The sequence below is a fragment of the Mustelus asterias genome, chromosome 4 (genome assembly GCF_964213995.1).
Source record: "Mustelus asterias chromosome 4, sMusAst1.hap1.1, whole genome shotgun sequence".
Classification (NCBI taxonomy): domain Eukaryota; kingdom Metazoa; phylum Chordata; class Chondrichthyes; order Carcharhiniformes; family Triakidae; genus Mustelus; species Mustelus asterias.
This window is the reverse complement of record NC_135804.1, coordinates 143,679,527-143,697,976: the sequence shown is the minus strand read 5'-3', so window position 1 is coordinate 143,697,976 and position 18,450 is coordinate 143,679,527. Positions and strand designations below refer to the sequence as shown.

The following is an 18,450-nucleotide window of genomic DNA, read 5'->3' as shown; positions in this document are numbered from 1 at the left end:
CTTGAGGTTGTTTTCGTTAGAGAGAAGGTTGAGAGGTGACTTAATAGAGGCATACAAGATGATCAGAGGATTAGATAGGGTGGATAGTGAGAGCCTTTTTCCTCGGATAGTGATGGCTAACACGAGGGGACATAGCTTTAAATTGAGGGGTGAGAGATATAGGACAGATGTTAGAGGTAGGTTCTTTACTCAGAGAGTAGTAAGGGCGTGGAATGCCCTGCCTGCAGCGGTAGTGGACTCGTCAACATTAAGAGCATTCAAATGGTTATTGGATAAACATATGGATGATATTGGAATAGTGTAGGTTAGATCGGCTTTAGATTGGTTTCACTGGTCGGCGCAACATCGAGGGCCGAAGGGCCTGTACTGTGCTGTAATGTTCTATGTTCTATAACAATTCTATTGCTGACCAGTAATGTCCCTTATTGCATCAGAATTCATGGGAATTCATGAGAACCAAAGAATCACAGAAGGTTTTGTGGACACCTGTGCCATTTGAGATGGAGCTGGGGTATCCCATGGCAGGAGTGAAGGTGAATTTCAGCAGCACTATGTCACTCTATGTTGGTGTCAGAAGATTACATTTAATGATATCTGTCTCATTTAACGCAACAAGCCACTCTGCTATCAGTTTTGCGATGGACCTCAGCCATTCATCTCCCTTACTTGCAAAGGACCATCAGTTAGGAGACATTCAGAGAGGTTGAATTCATATTGGACCATGTCAATTCTCCCCAAACTCAGCAAAGCACTCCTATGTAATTAATTGTTTTTTCACGTCTGGTCAACAATTGTCCAGCAACTGGGAAACAGCTGCTGATTGCCGGGACCTCTGGAGACTGACTGTTTGGAAGGGCATTGGAAGAGGGGAGCAGAAAGTAAATGCTCTGCTGGCCAAGAAGGAAGTCCAGAGAAAACAGAGGCCTGCTAATCACACATCTTCTCACCTCCACTGTCTTCCTATACAGCAACTGTGGCAGAGACTGCCACACCAGACTGGGGCTCCTGAGCTACATCATAAAGCAGGCCACCATACCAACTATCAGCTCAGCCATTTGGGTAGCTTGGTAAAAAGAATAAAAGATTGTGGAAGTTATTCGAGCAATGAACTGAGACATACTGGCTTGGGTTAGTCCCCTGTGTAGGGATTTTGGGATTGTATCTTACTACCAAGCACCTCTTCATGACTGTAGGATTAGGGCGGCACGGTGGCTAGCACTGCTGCCTCACAGTGCCAGGGACCTGGGTTCAATTTCGTCAAAATGAAGCAGAAAATGAGTATAGAGGAAACCAGCAGTCAGGAAATGAGTACAAGAGGAAACCAGCAGCCAACAATGGAATCTAAAAATGTTCTATGGGCATATAAATTGTAACGGCATGGTGGCACAGTTTTAGTACTGCTGACTCACAGCACTAGTGACCCGGCTTCCATTCCGGCCTCAGGTGACTGTGTGGACTTTGCACGTTCTCCTCGTGTCTGAGTAGGTTTCCTCCGGGTGCTCCGGTTAGGATTGGCCATGCTAACTTGCCCTTGAGTGTCCCAAGATGTGTAGGTTAGATGGGGTAACCATGGTAAAAGTGCAGGGTTACGGGGATAGGTCAGGAGAGGGGGCCTGGGTAAGATATTCTGTCAGAGAGCCAGCACAGACTTGGTGGGCTGAATAGCCTCCTTCTGCATTGTAGGGATTCTATGGTTCTATTCCATGATTTGTCTTAATCTCAAGTGCCTGAGATTGGCTGGCTTTAGAGGTTTGATTCCTTGATCCTGGGGCAAATGGTTTCATGAACACTGAGTGTGCGAAGGTGTGTGCACAACTGCACTGGAGAGCTGATGGCTGGATTTACTAGGGTTAGCTGAATTTACATTATTTCACTTCCATCAGGTCCTGGGAATCACGTGGAGAGATCGCATCACCAATGAAGAGCACTACTGATTTGAGGGATCTGCTGAAGATCATGATGAAGAGATGACTGAACCAGGCAGGAAATGCCCTTTATCTTCTGGGCATATGCTCTGCCAGAGTGGCAGTAGAATGGACACCAACAGGTATAAGATGAAGACGGGTTTGGCCAAGGAAGGCCTGGCCAAATAGATATAAGGAGGATCTGCATGAGCAGGACACCATTTTGGCTGGAATGAAAGACTGTGATGGACCAAGCGTGGTAGTGGAGTCTTACTGCCCATTGCCCGACTTGGGACTGGAGGAAGTCTCAGTAAGTCTAAGAAGGGGGCATTACGCTGCTTGAGGTGAGGGCAAGGAGACTTGGCTGTTTGGCACGCCAATAAACCATGTCCAGGGGACACCTGACAGGAGGTAACAGATAGACTGAGTAGCTGGAATTAAGTGCAGAAAACAGCAAAAATGCTCCCATTACAAATGGACACCACAGAGGAGCAAACAAAGAACAAAGAAAATTACAGAACAGGAACAGGCCCTTCGGCCTTCCAAGCCTGAACTGGCCATGCTGCCTGACTGAACTAAAACCCCCTACCCTTCCGGGGACTGTATCCCTCTATTCCCATCCTATTCATGTATTTGTCAAAACAATCCAGGATAAATTAATTCTGAATTGCACTAGGTATTTTTGCATTGCTGAGATTCAAGTGGAAAATACAACTGCATGAATTCAGAAAATAACTGAAGGCAGCAATTATGAAGCACAGACTTTTGTTTCAGTGTCATTTCTGCTTCACTTCCTCAAAAAGAAGTTGTTCAAGATGATCACAAGATCCCAGAATCCTCTATTTTGATGGAACTTTCCTGAGCAATGAGCAATGGTCAGTCCAATTTCCACTTCAAAGCCTTGTTTATTCCTGTTTGCATGCAGGGTTTTTACAAGAGATGTTTTCAGTCACGAGCTGGAATTTTAAACTCACAAACGTACCTCAACTTCGAAGATTTTGTTTGCGCCGAGAGCACGAGCAGGAGAAGTGCGTGGTCTTTCAGGGAGAAGCTTGGCTTAAGCATGCCATGGCTCCACCGAACTTGACTGCCACTTTCCTCAAGACTGATTGGTGACTTGCTGAGTGCCAGGGTGGCACGGTGGCATTGTAGTTAGCACTACTGCCTCACAGCTCCAGGGACCCGGGTTCGATTCCCTGCTCGGGTCACTGTCTGTGCGGAGCCTGCACGTTCTCCCCATGTCTGCGTGGGTTTCCTCCGGGTGCTCCAGTTTCCCCCCACACTCCAAAGATGTGCGGGTTAGGTGGATTGGCCTTGCTAAGTAGCTCATAGTGTCCCAGGATGTGTAGGTTAGAGGGATTCGCGTGGTAAATGTGTGGGGTTGTGGGATAAGGTCTGGAGTGGGTTTGTTGACGGTGCAGACTCAATGGGCTGAATGGCCTCCTTCTGCACTGTAGGGTTTCTATGTTTCTATCCGGTGATCTTATCAAGTATAGCCAGCGGGTCACAGACATTGCTGTCAACCTTCTTCATGACCCAGAGGGTGATACCATCCCAACGCCGCACGCCAGTGAAAAAGACATGTGGGAGCATCCCAGTGCAGGCATTTAACTATTGGCAGGTGGGTGACATTCCGATTCCCAGACTGCAGCGCAGCATTAGAGGGGTTCTTTTTAGGTGGGTTGCGGGGGGATGGGGGGGCGGGGCGGTGCTTTGTCAACAGTAAATGGAACACGAGGGAACACAGGGAGCCTGAAAACTGGAAGATTCGAGTCATTTGGATAAAACTGTTTTGACATGGGAAATCTAGTGGAAAAAAAGGAGAAAGGGACAGGCCCAGCAAAACCAGAGCACCGGGTCACACAAGATATCAATCCTGGTTAACTTTTAAATTGCTTGATATACCCACTCTATTATTTCACCCAACACTAAATGCCAGGTAATGCAATGATTCTGTGATCAGATCGTTGTTGTTTCTAGGCAAACTTTCATCTGTTTCCATAGTGAGGGTTTTTCCTGGGACAGGAAACCTGTCACAAGGCTTATAACTTGAGAGGGATGTCGCTCTATATACATAGAAACAAAAACATAGAAGATAGAAGGAGGCCATTTGGCCTTCGAGCCTGCTCCGCCATTCATTACGATCATGGTTGATCATCCAACTCAATAGCCTAATCCTACTTTCTCCCCAGAATCTTTGGTCCCATTCGCCCCAAGTGCTTTATCTAGCCACCTCTTGAATGCATTCAATGTTTTGGCATCAACTACTTCCTGTGGTAATGAATTCCACAGGCTAACCACTCTTTGGGTGAAGAAATGTCTCCTCACCTCCGTGCTAAATGATCTACCCTGAATCCTCAAACTGTGACCCCTGGTTCTGGACTCCCTCACCATCGGGAATATCCTCCCTGCATCTATCCTAGCAAGTCCTGTTAGAATTTAACAAGCCTTTATAAGACCCCTCCTCATTCGTCTGAACTCCAGCGAAAACAACCCTAACCTAGTCAATTCGCCTCATGCATCAGTCCCGCCATCCCGCTATATCAAGCGTGGTTGATCAGGAGTCTCCCCTGCTCTTACTGCCGGCCATTAGCATGTTTGGGAAGATTTGCAGGTTGATACGCAACCCATTTGACTGCGTTACGAACGCATCTTCCTTGGTCATCAAGTCCTGGGGTGGGATTCGAACCCCAATCTTCTGGGACACTACCCATTGCACCACACAACCTCCTAAGTAGATCATCTGGTTTCTATTTGAATTTCTGAGCCTACCTAATGTCAGCTGTAGGCAGGAACTGAATGTAGAGAAGATAAATCAATGTATCGATGCCAGCTAGAAAGCACATCTGAGTGAAAACAGAAAATGCTGGAAAATATTCAACAAGTCAATGCATCAGGGAGAGAAAATTTATGTTAACTATGTTTCCTTCAGTGAAAGCCAGATTGGTGGGTAAATAGTCTTGCTGCTAAACTATCAATAAATCAGGTTTCTCGAATCCCGTTCGTTCCCCAAAATCTGATCCAATTTCTCTGCCTGTCATTGCATCCAAGATGTGGAGATGCCGGCGTTGGACTGGGGTAAGTACAGTAAGAAGTCTCACAATACCAGGTTAAAGTCCAACAGGTTTATTTGGTAGCACAAGCTTTCGGAGCGCTGCTCGTTCAAGACTCACCTGATGAAGGGGCAGTGCTCCAAAAGCTTGTGCTACCAAATAAACCTGTTGGACTTTAACCTGGTGTTGTGAGACTTCTTGCTGTGATTACATCCAAAACCAATAAAATATGCTAACTCCTTAAACAGAGTTACGTCCTGACAGAATTACTTGTTCTAAGCTTACATTTTAATGGTTTTCAAAGAAATATTCCAAGTGTTTTTGATAATCATTTCCAGTAAGTGAAATTGATTGACTTTGGATCTCAAACCAAAACTCAGCGGCCGGAATTCTACCGCCCCACCCACCACAGGAATCAGAGTGGGTGCGGGGCGGACAATGGGAAGATCCATTGACTTTGGACGGGATTTTACAGTTTCGGGATGAGCGAGGCTGTAAAGTCCCACCCAATGTGATGAATTATACACTTACCATTCCCCACTCCCCCAGGTGGTGCCGGACGGGGGAGAGTAGAATTAGAACATAGAACATAGAACAGTACAGCACAGAACAGGCCCTTCGGCCCACGATGTTGTGCCGAGCTTTATCTGAAACCAAGATCAAGTTATCCCACTCCCTATCATCCTGGTGTGCTCCATGTGCCTATCCAATAACCGCTTAAATGTTCCTAAAGTGTCTGACTCCACTATCACTGCAGGCAGTCCATTCCACACCCCAACCACTCTCTGCGTAAAGAACCTACCTCTGATATCCTTCCTATATCTCCCACCACGAACCCTATAGTTATGCCCCCTTGTAATAGCTCCATCCACCCGAGGAAACCATGATAGCACAGTGGTTAGCACTGCTGCTTCACAGCTCCAGGGTCCCGGGTTCGATTCCCGGCTCGGGTCACTGTCTGTGTGGAGTTTGCACATTCTCCTCGTGTCTGTGTGGGTTTCCTCCGGGTGCTCCGGTTTCCTCCCACAGTCCAAAGATGTGCGGGTTAGGTTGATTGGCCAGGTTAAAAATTGTCCCTGAGATGTGTAGTTAGAGGGATTAGTGGGTAAAATATGTGGGGGTAGGGCCTGGGTGGGATTGTGGTCGGTGCAGACTCGATGGGCCGAATGGCCTCCTTCTGCACTGTAGGGTTTCTATGATTCTATGAAATAGTCTTTGAACGTTCACTCTATCTATCCCCTTCATCATTTTATAAACCTCTATTAAGTCTCCCCTCAGCCTCCTCCGCTCCAGAGAGAACAGCCCTAGCTCCCTCAACCTTCCCTCATAAGACCTACCCTCCAAACCAGGCAGCATCCTGGTAAAGGGCGGCACGGTAGCACAGTGGTTAGCACTGCTGCGTCACAGCTCCAGGGGCCTGGGTTCGATTCCCGGCTCGGAGTGTGGAATTTGCACATTCTCCTCATGTCTGCGTGGGTTTCCTCCGGGAGCTCCGGTTTCCTCCCACAATCCAAAGATGTGCGGGTTAGGTTGATTGGCTATGCTAAAATTGCCCCTTAGTGTCCTGGGATGCATAGATTAGAGGGATTAGTGGATAAAATATATGGGGGTAGGGCCTGGGTGGGATTGTGGTCGGTGCAGACTCGATGGGCCGAATGGCCTCTTTCTGTACTGTAGGGTTTCTATGATTTCTATGATGAAATCTCCTCTGCACTCTTTCCAGCGCTTCCACATCCTTCTTATAGTGAGGTGACCAGAACTGCACACAATAGTGAGGCGACCAGAACTGCACACAATGTGATGGATGGGATTCCCCCTGGGAACCCGCCCGCCCAGACCCAGACGCAATTTTACGCTTGGGTAGCCAGGGTCTCAGGCCTCACCCTATTCACCTATTAAGTACCCTAAGCAGCCACTTAATGACCAATTAAGAGCCTTATCCTGCCCAGCTCATTTTTAGGCTGGAGTGTGGGAAAGTGGCATTTACACTTTTCCCCATTTTGGGCGAGAAGGGGTGCATAGACGGTGCCTCACGGTGAAGACCTCCCTCAGTGCTGTGGGATGGGGAGCAGGGGGGCGGTCCCGGGACTTTGGCAGAGCACTGTAGTATCAATTTTGGCCACTGCAACACTGTGCCAAGCTGGGTTGAAGAGCTGTCGGCTGCTTCCTTCCAAGGGTGAAGAAAGTCCTGCCCATTGCCAATCAACACTCAATTGAGTGTTAAATGGGAGCGGAAGTTGTAGAGTCAGTGGCTTCATGTTAGGTACCTACCCTCGGGACGGCAAGTGCCAATCACTCGCTCTCCTTAAAATTCTACTCAATGTGATAAATGAAGTGCGTTTTTTAAAATTGTTGATGGAAAATGTTTCTCTTTTCGAAACATTTCATTCCCCCGTCTTCAATTTTCCGAGCCGTGAGGGAGAAACAGAGGGATGCCCTTCTCCCAAAGCTTCACCAATGCAACCCTGAAATTGGCGAGAAGCAAAATGACCCACTCTTGCTCTTAATTTGCATTTTTCTTCTTGTCTTTAAGTTGTGGATTCAAGTCCCAATCCAAGGCTCATGTGCAAAAACCAACGCTGAGGGAGTGCTGCAATGTTGGAGGATGCCTTTCAGATGAAATGTTTAACTGAGGCCTACTTGGCCAGATGCTAAAGATCCCATGGCTCTATTCTGAAGAAGTGCAGTTATCCCCAGTTTCCCGGCCAATACCTATCCCTCAATCAACAAGGCAGAAACAGATTATCGGGTCATTATCACATTGTTGGTTGTGAGAATTTGCTGTGAGTTATTGGCTGTTGGTTTTATCTACATCGCAGCAGCGACCACACTTCAAGAATTTCACTGGCTGAGAAGTGCTTCAAGTGGTTGCGAAAGGCTGGTTGAAAACAACTTTACCCCTGTGACAAAATTTCAAACAACGCTTTTGGTTAAGAACAATAGAGCACAGGAACAGGCCCTTCGGCCCACCAAACCTGCACCAATATGCAATTTCTATTCCTCTGTTCACCCCCCTCCCCCATCCATGTGTCTATCGAGATGCACCTTGAACGTTGCTAATGTGCCGGCTTCCACCACCTCCACTGGCAGTGTGTTCCAGGCACCCATCACTCTCTGCGTGAGAAAATTTCCCCGCACACGTCTCCCCTAAACTTACCACCTCTCACCTTAAACCTGTGCCCACTTGTAGTTGACCCGTCCGCCCTGGGAAAAATCCTCTGACTCTCCCCACAGTTGCTGCCTGACCTGCTGAGTATTGCCAGTGTTGTCTGCTTTTATTTCACATTTGCAGCATCCACAGTATGATGCCTTTTCAGTGACTTTGAGTGCTATGTGAGGAACAGGGTCGGGTTCAACTGTGACCGGATAGCATTCTGTCACCCCCCTTTCCAGACCTAGTAAGAGGTTAGAGATGGTGGAAGGAGCACGTGCAAGGTGATTTTGAGAACTTTGCAAACATAGAGCTTGAGTCATATTGTTTTTACCATAGAGAACAGTATTGTATCTTGTACCTGTGCAGATGAAGCTTGGCAACCCACCATAGATTAGGTCTTCGTTGTCTGGCAGAATGAACGGACATCGGGCCTGGACTTCCAGGCAGTATTGCTTACAAGGAATCCTGCGGGGACACAGAAGCTGTGTGACTTTGAAATACTCCGAGCACAGCCATGCTTTGTAGACTGCCTAAAAAAACAAGGGGAGGGGAGATTTGGGTTGGGGGTCAGAGGTTCGAGAAAGAAAAAAAAGACACACATTTAACAGGAGTCTATAAATATTCTGGAATCTGGACAGTTTAATGCAATTCATAAAAAAGTATTCACGTTGGATTATGTGGGTTGAAGAATTAAACTATCAATCAACCAAGTTCTTCTTTGCCTTTTATTGCCCTCTATTCTTTCCAAAATCTGATCCAACTTCTCTGCCTGGCATTACATCCAAGACCAGTAAAGAATGCCAGTTCCTCAAACGCAGTCATGTCCTGACAGAATTACTTGTTCTAAGCTTACATTTTAGTGGTTTCCAAAAAAAAACTTGCAAGTGTTTTCGATAATCAGACCCAGTCAGTGAAATTGATTGACTTTGGGTCTGAAACCCGAGACTCAGCGTGATGAATGAAGTGTTTATATTTTGGTGTTGATGGCGAACATGTCTCTTTTCAAAACGTTTCATTCCCTTAACTTTTGAGCATCTGAGCTGCGAAGTAGAGACAGACGGATGCCCGCCACCCAGAGCTCCATCAGTACAGCTCTGCAGCTGGGAAGAGGGAAAGTGACCCCACACTTGCTCTTAATTTGTATTTTCTTCCCTCCTGCGGAGGCATGTGTCACGTTGCATCTTCATTGTTTCGCCACTGTTCCCGATGACGAGCCCTCATCCACCACAATCCAGACATTATGGGAGCCAAATTTCAACTCTTATGTAACTCTGATGGGCAGCAGGCAGGAAGTCCAGTAGCCCCACTGGTCTGCACCAATGGGAAGTCTGAATAATTTTCATACTACTCTTGGCAGTGCGAACATCCCATCAAAAACTTACCATTGCCGTTTCTGGATCAGCTGCTATGATCCCTTTAAGAACTGTTGGTGAGGTTGCTCAACATCTGGTACCAATGTGTACAGCAGGCAACCTCTGCCCATGGTATGTGACAATTGTGTCAAATTCCCACAACGGGATTAGGACCCGATTTAAATATAGAAATAAGGCTGTTTAAGGCAGAAGTATTAGTCATGAAGATTGAAATTTGGCAGAAAGTGAGCAGTGGATTGTTACTGTCTTTCCAATGGCCCATCTTTCCGGATGATTGGGCAATAAAAAGTTTATTTACTAGTGTCACAAGTAGGCTTGCATTAACGGTGCAATGAAGTTACTGTGAAAATCCCCTAGTCGCCACAATCCGGTGCCTGTTCCGGTACACTGAATGAGAATTTAGTATAGTCAATGCACCTGACCAGCCCGTCTTTTGGACTGTGGGAGGAAACCGGAGCACCCGGAGGAAACCCAGGGAGACACAGGGAGAACATGCAGACTCCGCACAGACAGTGACCCAAGCCGGAAATCAACCTGGGACCCTGGCGCTCTGAAGCAGCAGTGTTAACCACTGTGCCACCATGCTGCCCCCCACAAAGGCAAATAAAAATTGTCTCCTGTATATTTGATGTGGCTGGTCTTTGCAGAGATGATATGATTTTGAATGATTTTGCATGGTGGCACAGTGGTTAGCACTGTACTAGCTCTCACCTTAAACCCGTGCCCTCTTGTAGTTGACCCGTCCACCCTGGGAAAAAGCCTCTGACTATCCACTTGCATGTAAATGCAAGTCTTTTTTCCTGTCCCCATAGATGAACCTGGGTTCAATTCTGGCCTTGGGTGACTGTGTGAAGTTTGCACATTTCCCCACTTATTTGCATGGGTTTCCTGTGGGTGTTCTGGTTTCCTCCCAAAGTCCAAAGATGTACAGGTTAGGTGGATTAGCCATGCTAAATTGCCCCTTAGTCTCCCAAAATGTACAGGTTAGATGGGATTAGCGTTGGTAAATGTTTGAGGTTACAGGGATAGGGCAGAGGAGAGGGTCTGGGTAAGATATCCTTTCAGAGAGTTGGTGCAGCCTCGTTGAGGTGAATTCTGCACTGTAGGGATTCTATAATTATAGAAGATAGCACACTGTGTACATCCTGCAGTGGGCATTGCTCTGCAAGCTTGAAGTTGAGGACATAAATCTAAATCTTTACAGCACTTACTATTAGATGATGGCAAAGCATAAAACAAAGATCAAAAATAGCTTAATTTCACTTGACGATCATAGCATTCCTTCACAGAAACCATAAGGTATCTATTTATTTCCTGCAAAACCTCTGCCAGGGCAGACTTGAACCTTTTGTCAGTTCAACTCACAAACTGTTTGCTGAACACCCGGTCCTCAGTTCTGACATCCTTCCATATATGAAAGATAATAGACTCGCAGCAACTAAACCCACTTCAGATTCTGCTGTTTTCGTTTGGTGCACCGTTGCTGGTGGCTGAAGAGGCCAATCCTCGAGATAGGTTCTGCTGCCCATGAAGTTGGCAAGTGTCGGTGTTGTTTTTGGTGTTGACGCCTGTTGCCAGACAGATCATCACGATAGTGCACGCCAGTCCGCAGGAGGTGTTGCCATTTTCCTCTGACGCCAGCGAGTGACTTCCAGGCGCAAGAATGAACGTCTAGGCCCTTTATGTTGTGCTCGCAAGCATTCTTGCAGCGGAGATTTGGGTGCCACTCGTTGCCTGGCGCCGACTACTTTTTCCATCCTGTGGATGTGCCCGAGCCAATGAAGCCACTTACTTGATAAATGCTAACAAACTTGGGAGCACTGCCGTTGAAAGGACTGCCACATTTATAGTCTTGTCCTGCCAGGGTATACAGATAATGTGTCACAGACAATGAAGATACAAGTTGTAGAGCTCCTTCTCTCGATGGCTATAAGTCATCCAGGTTTCGCAGCTACGCACTAAAATACTGAGAACACAGATTGATGAACCTGTAAGGATCAGCTTGATGTTGTCATAAGCTCACTTCATGGCCGGAATTTTACTACCCCGCCTGCCACGGGAATCGGAGCGGGCGAGGGGTGGACAATAGGAAGGTCTATTGACCTCAGGCGGGATTTTACAGTTTCGGGATGAACGAGACTGTAAAATCCAGCCCCTTGTGTCGGCCAAGGTAGTAGCTTCTTTCCCTTTGCGCTTATCAAGATCTGCGCCCACTTCCAGTGGGGTGTCATTTAGTGTGATCAGGGGCGGACATGCAATACCTTGTCCCATCACCAGTTTTCTTTGACACTTTCAGTCCATCATCAGTAGCTTTCTGACTTCATGGAAGCTTGCCCGTCCCTAGATCCAGCCAAGTTTCCCAGCAGATCTTTTCGATGAACAGTAAATGGCCCCGTTTTCATCGAATCATAGAATGGTTAGAGTCATAGAGGTTTACAGTATGGAAACAGGCCCTTCGGCTCAACTTGTCCATGCTGTCCTTTTGATTTAACCACTAAGCTAGTCCCAATTGCTCACGTTTGGCCCATATCCCTCTGTACCCATCTTACCCATGTAACTGTCTACATGCGTTTTAAAAGACAAAATTGTACCCGCTCCTACTACTGCCTCTGGCAGCTTGTTCCAGACATTCACCACCTTTTGAGTTAAAAATTGCCCCTCTGGACTCTTTTATATCTCTCCTCTCTCACCTTAAACCTATGCCCTTGAGTTTAGACTCCCAAAGAACAAAGAAAATTACAGCACAGGAACAGGCCCTTCGGCCCCCCAAGCCTGCACCGACTTAACTAAAATGCCCTACCCTTCCGGGGACCATATCCCTCTATTCCCATCCTATTCACGTATTTGTCAAGACTCCCCTTAAAAGTCACAAAAGTCCCCTCCCCTATTCCAAGTTACAGCACAGAAGGAGGCCATTCCGTCCATCATGTCATGTCCGTATTGGCTATCTGCAAGAGCACCTCACCTTCCCTTACTTCCTGTGGCCCTCAAACCTGTTTTTCCTCAGGTAATTATCCAATTTTTGAAGGCTCCAGGTGAACCTGCTTCCACAAGACAGTACATTCCAGATCCTAACCACATGCTGTGTAAAAAGTTTTTTCCTCATGTTGCATTTCATCTTTTGCCAATCACCTTAAATTGGTGTCCTCTGGTTCATAGCCTTTCTGCCAATAGGAGCAGTCTCTCTCCATCTGTTTTGTCCCGATCCCTCATGATTTTGATCACCTTTAGCAAATTTCCTCTTAACCTTCTCTAAGGAGAACACCCTTTGTTCTTACTGTAACTGAAGTTCCTCATCCCTGGAACTATTCTCATGAATCTTTTCTGTACCCTCTCCGCTATATCCATATCCTTCTTAAACTGCATTTCTTAAGATGCCTGCAGTTATCAGATTAATTGCAATGTACTGCAAAACAGTGAAGTATACTAAGGAATTGTTTGTTAAAGAACCATCCTAAATCAAATAGCAGGTGCACAATTGTCATCACAACTGGTCAGAAATGTTTACATAGCTCCATCCAACAATTGAACAATGGTAGATGCTTTTTCCATGCTAATCATAAATTTATGATTTAATCATAAATCATAAAATCACTTCCTGTTTCAAAACTTGTTTCACTTCATAGAATCATATAATCCCTACAGTGCAGAAGGAGGCCATTCGGCCCATCAAGTCTGCACCAACCATGATCCCACCCAGGCCCTATCCCCGTAACCTTACGTATTTACTCTGCTAATCCCCTTGATGCTAATGGGCAATTTAGCATGGCCAATCCACCTAATCTGTACATCTGGGGACTGTGGGAGGAAACTGGAGCACCCGGAGGAAACCCACGCAGACACGGGGACGACGTGCAAACTCCACACAGACAGTCACCCGAGGCTGGAATTGAACCCGGGTCCCTGGCGCTGTGAGGCAGCAGTGCTAACCAGCGTGCCACTATGCCATCCTTGCAAGAACAAAATATAGTCTATGGGCTCTCTTGGGACACTTGCCTTTATCAGTCGTTACATAGACAGATGTGGGGATGCCGACGTTGGATTGGGGTGGGCACAGTAAGAAGCCTTACAACACCTGGTTGAAGTCCAAAAGGTTTATTCGGTAGCGTAAGCTTTCGGAGCGCTGCTCCTTCATCAGGTGAGTAGCGCTCCGAAAGCTTGTGCTACCAAATAAACCTGTTGGACTTTAAGCTGGTGTTGTGAGACTTCTTACCATGACATAGTTATAAGAGCAGGGAGGTTATGTTGGTGCTGTACAGAACATTGATCAGGCTGCAGCTGGAGTACTGTGTGCAGTTCTGGTCACCTCACTATAGGAAGGATGTGATTGTACTGGAGAGGGTGCAGAGGAGATTGATCAGGATGCTGCCTGGACTGGAGCAGTTAAACTACAAAGAGAGGCTGGAAAGGCTCAGGTTGTTTTCTTTAGAGCAGAGAAGGTGATTGACACCTGATTGAGGTGTATAAAATTATGAGGGATGTGGACAGAAAACAGCTGTTCCCCTTAGTTGAATGGTCAATAACGAGATGGCATAATTTTAAGGTGAGGAGCGGGAGGGTTAGAAGGCATTTATAATGCAAAAGAGGGAGTCTGGAATTCACCATCTGGAGGGTAGAATCATAGAATCCTACAGTGCAGAAAGAGGCCATTTGGCCCATCGAGTTTGCACCGACCACAATCCCACCAGGCCCTATCTCCATAGCCCCATGCATTTATCCGAGCTAGTCTCCTATGGTTAATTTAGCATGGCCAATCCACCGCACCTCTTTGGACTGAGGGAAGAAACCGGAGCACCCGGAGGAAACCCACACAGATACAGGGAGAACGTGCAGACTTCGCACAGACAGTCACCAAAGCCGGGAATCGAACCCAGGTCCCCGGTGCTGTGAGGCAGCAGTGCTAACCACCTGTGCTGCCGGGTAGTCGAGGTGGGACACCTCACAACCTTTTAGAAGTACATGGATGAGCGTTTGAAATGTAGTAATATTCAAGGCTATGGGCCAAGTGCTGGAACGTGTATATTTCGTGTAGTTTGGTCAGTGCGGGCTCGATGGGCGAAAGGCCTATTCTGCACTGTATGATTCTATGACTTTAGGCTGAGGTGGATGCAGTACATCATGTGAGAAGTTCATTATTCACATCTACTTCATTGTTAAAGTTTATGAGCTAATAAAATATTCCCCAGACACTTTAGAAAATTGTGCCACGCTTATGGATACCCATTTAATCGGCCAGCAATATTATTGCATCTTAAAGATTCTGGAGGAGTGAGAGTTACCAGGAATGCAGTGGTTATTGCATTCTGCAGCCATAACCAAGTTCCACAAAACGTGACCACAACTATTACCTTAGAGTCCAAGATAAATGGCTGATTCCAGAAGAAACAGAAGGAAGATTACCTGAGGCTTACTCATATTCATTTGAAATTTTTCCTTGAAATGAGCAGCAGAAATGCTGGTAAGATAATCCGTTCTGATAAGTGCATTCAACATGACCCTTTCCATCTGTCCAGCTGACATTTGCTGAGGGGTTTTATTAGATTCTTCCATTCTTGGAAGAACAAAGTATTTAATGCAATATTAGCAGACTTACCAAATCTGTTATAAAACGCCCGTAGATGATGGGCAACCAACTTAAATGATATCCCAGAGAATGTATTGTGGTTTTGAGTTTTGGACGCATGTGATAGCTTGCAGGCATCACAGATTTGGAAAGAAACAGAAGAAGAAGCTCGGATGGCTGCCGTATCGACTTGGTTCCTTCCCTGTCCCTATTTATGGAAAAAATGGAGGTCAAATGGTGGCTGGATTCTAGTTTGTGTTCCGGTGGATTGGAAGACTTAGTCTTGGTGACATTTTATTTTAATGTAAAGGCTTCATCTCATGGTGACAGTAGTCCTGACTAAATAGACTCAGGACAGGCCAAGATCCCAGTGCAGTCGCACTCCACAGTTGGAGCCTCAGTCTATCCACACACACTTGTGGAGAGAGACAAACAGCCGTGCACATTACCGAGGAGTGTGCCCTCTACAGGCTAAGCGGCTGACTAATTGGCTTCAATTCGGCAAATAAGGTTTAAGTTTATTTATTAGTGTCACAAAGTAGGCTTGCATTAACACTGCAACGACGTTACTGTGAAAATCCCCTCGTCGCCCGCACTCCGGCGCCTGTTCAGGTACACTGACGGAGAATATAGCGTTGCCAATGCACCTAACCCGCACGTCTTTCAAACCATGGGAATAAACCGGAGCACCCGGGGGAAACCCACGCGGACACGGGGAGAATGTGCAGACTCCACACAGACAGTGACCCAAGCTGGGAATCGAACCCGGGTCCCTGGTGCTGTGAGGCAGCAGTGCTAACCGCTGTGCCACCGTGCGGTCCCATTGATTCAGGAGCACATTTACTCTGGCACATTTCATGTGTCTGAAACAAGAGCGGATCTTCCCATTGATCTTTGCAATGGGAGGAAGGGGAGGGAAGCCTGAAGCAGAAGGCAGTGTTCCCTTTAAAATGTAGTTTGTTGCATGGTTGTGTATGGGAGATATGGGAGACTCAATGGGCTGAATGGCCTCCTCCTGCACTGTAGGGATTCTATGATTTTATATTCACAGTGGAATAAATGTGAAGCACTGTATAGTTTGATGTCTGTACTTCCGACAGAATGAAGAATGAAGTGAAATAGGACTGTCCTCACTGTGTTTGGCACCTTTTTCTCCATGCCTGTAGCTTTGTCGTCTCTGCAGACGTGGAAGGAGTTTACTTGCACAAGCTCAATGAAGATTGAAAGCGAAGCCAAAAACACATTGTTTATAGTTCAGTGAATTCCTCTGTATTGATGATACTGTGCCAGCTGTCCACATGGAAAAGCAGCTAGAAATACTGAAGGACGGTCTCTCCAATGCCCATAACCTGTTCTCCCTGATGGGAAGAATCAAGATTATAGTAGTCATGGGTCAAGGTCAATGTCCACCTCTGATCACACTCAGTAGCCCCCTGCTGGAAATGGTGATCAATTACAACCACCTCGAGTCCACGGTGACAGACACATTGTCCCTTGGTGCAGAACTTGACACATACAGAGGGAAGGCAGCTAACCACCTCTGGCCAACTCCTGGAACACACATGCAACAACATCAAGTTGAACTTTAGGAGTGAGTGGCTGGTTTGTAAGACCTGTTCTCGACACCTTACTGCATGGAACATGGGCGATTTACAGCCTTCAAGAAAAGAAGTCAACAATTTCCATCTTTGCCATCTGCGGTACATTATGACAGTTCAGAGCTCCCAAATTTGTTAGCACTTGTCAAACAGAGGTAGCTTCCTTTGCACGAACACCTGCGCAGGATGGAAGGTGGTTGTCAAGGACTCCCTGTGTGGTGAAATAGCCGGAACCAGCCAACCCGTGGGATATCCAAAACTCCACTTCAAGAGTGTGACATGAAGTCCCTGGTAAGAAGCCTCACAACACCAGGTTAAAGTCCAACAGGTTTATTTGGAGCAGCGCTCCGAAAAGCTCGTGATTCCAAATAAACCTGTTGGACTTTAACCTAATGTTGTGAGACTTCCTACTGTGCCCAGTCTAACGCCGGCATCTCCACCTCATGAAGACTCTAGACATTGATTATTGCCTTGGAAGTCACGAACTGATGAGAGAGAAAAATGGCGAAAAATTCTGTGGGCAGGCGTGCTCCAACACGGTGACCAGTGGCTACAACAGCTTGGCAATAGATACTGACACCAAAATTACCAACTGACATCAACGCTTGGCTGTTTCTTGTGCACTTGTGGCAGAAACTGCTTCCCAGCGGTTGGCCTCTTAAGCCACTGTCAAGGTGAGCTTATACACTGCAATCTACGGTAATTTGATTCTTTCTTTGATTTCCCTTTTTCGTTTGTCTTCTTATGCTGCACCATTCTCTTTTGTCTTGCTGAAAAAAGACACACGCTGGAATTCTATCGCCTCGCCTGCCACGGAATTGGAATGGGCGAGGGGCGGACAACAGAATTATCCATTGGCCTCGGGCGGGAATCTACGGCCTCGCTCGAGCGAGGCATTAAAATCCTGCCCATGGGGCGGAATTTTCCTGTCCCACCCGCGACAGGAATTGTAGCGGACAGAAGGTAGACCATGCAAAGGTCCGTTGACCTCGGGTGGGAGTTTCCGATCTTGGGGTGAATGTGGTCGGAAAATCTCACCCAAGTTGTCAAAGTTTTTTGTTGTGCACTCATCACGCCAAGTGTAAGAATACCAAGGTCAAGGGAAACAACATCCCTGTCAGTGTTCTCTTAAAGTGGATTGGGAGAGCTTAGTTACTATGTGAATTGCGTAATATTAATGCAGGTTAATGCACGATAAAACAGGTGAAAAGAATTAACAATAGGGAGTAACCTTTTGGCTAAGATCAAGTGTAGTATGGATTGGATGCTGCACTTGGTTGAGGTCATTGGGTTGCATTGAAGCTTCATATGTTTCATATGAAGCAATTTTTAAAAGCTGCATCCCGGCCTTTTGGCTAAGATGCAAATGAGCTCAAGTCTTGGAGGAGGTGTTGCTTTGCTCCTCCAATCAACTTGGCTCATGTAGATCAGGCCCAGGACAGGGTGATTTGGTCGCTCGCCCTGTCTTGTCAGCCTGGATCTGAAATGTCTCAACTTGTTGAGACTCTGAATTGGATTTGATTTGATTGAATTGGAAAAGTATATAAACAAAACAATAGGGAGTAACCACACACACCCCTCCACACACACACACACCCCTCCACACACACACACACCCCTCCACACACACACACTTCTCGGCCTTTTGGCTAAGATCAAGTGTAGTATGGAGAGGATGCTGCACTTGGTTGAGGTCATTAGGTTACATTGAAGCTTCATATGTTTCATATGAAGCAATTTTTAAAAGCGGCATCTCGGCCTTTTGGCTAAGATGCAAATGAGCCCAAGTCTTGGAGGAGGAACCT

At 46.6% G+C, this 18,450-nt stretch overlaps 1 protein-coding gene across 1 annotated transcript in view; it reads right to left on the bottom strand.

The window, feature by feature from the left end:
- The window catches only part of LOC144493175 (NALCN channel auxiliary factor 2-like), a 487,956-nt gene that overhangs the window by 45,979 nt on the left and 423,527 nt on the right, over positions 1 to 18,450 (bottom strand). Inside the window, exon 6 of the mRNA XM_078212072.1 lies at positions 8,470 to 8,641. Coding sequence (XP_078068198.1) covers positions 8,470 to 8,641 — 172 coding nt within the window. The remainder of the gene's footprint in view (positions 1 to 8,469; positions 8,642 to 18,450) is intronic.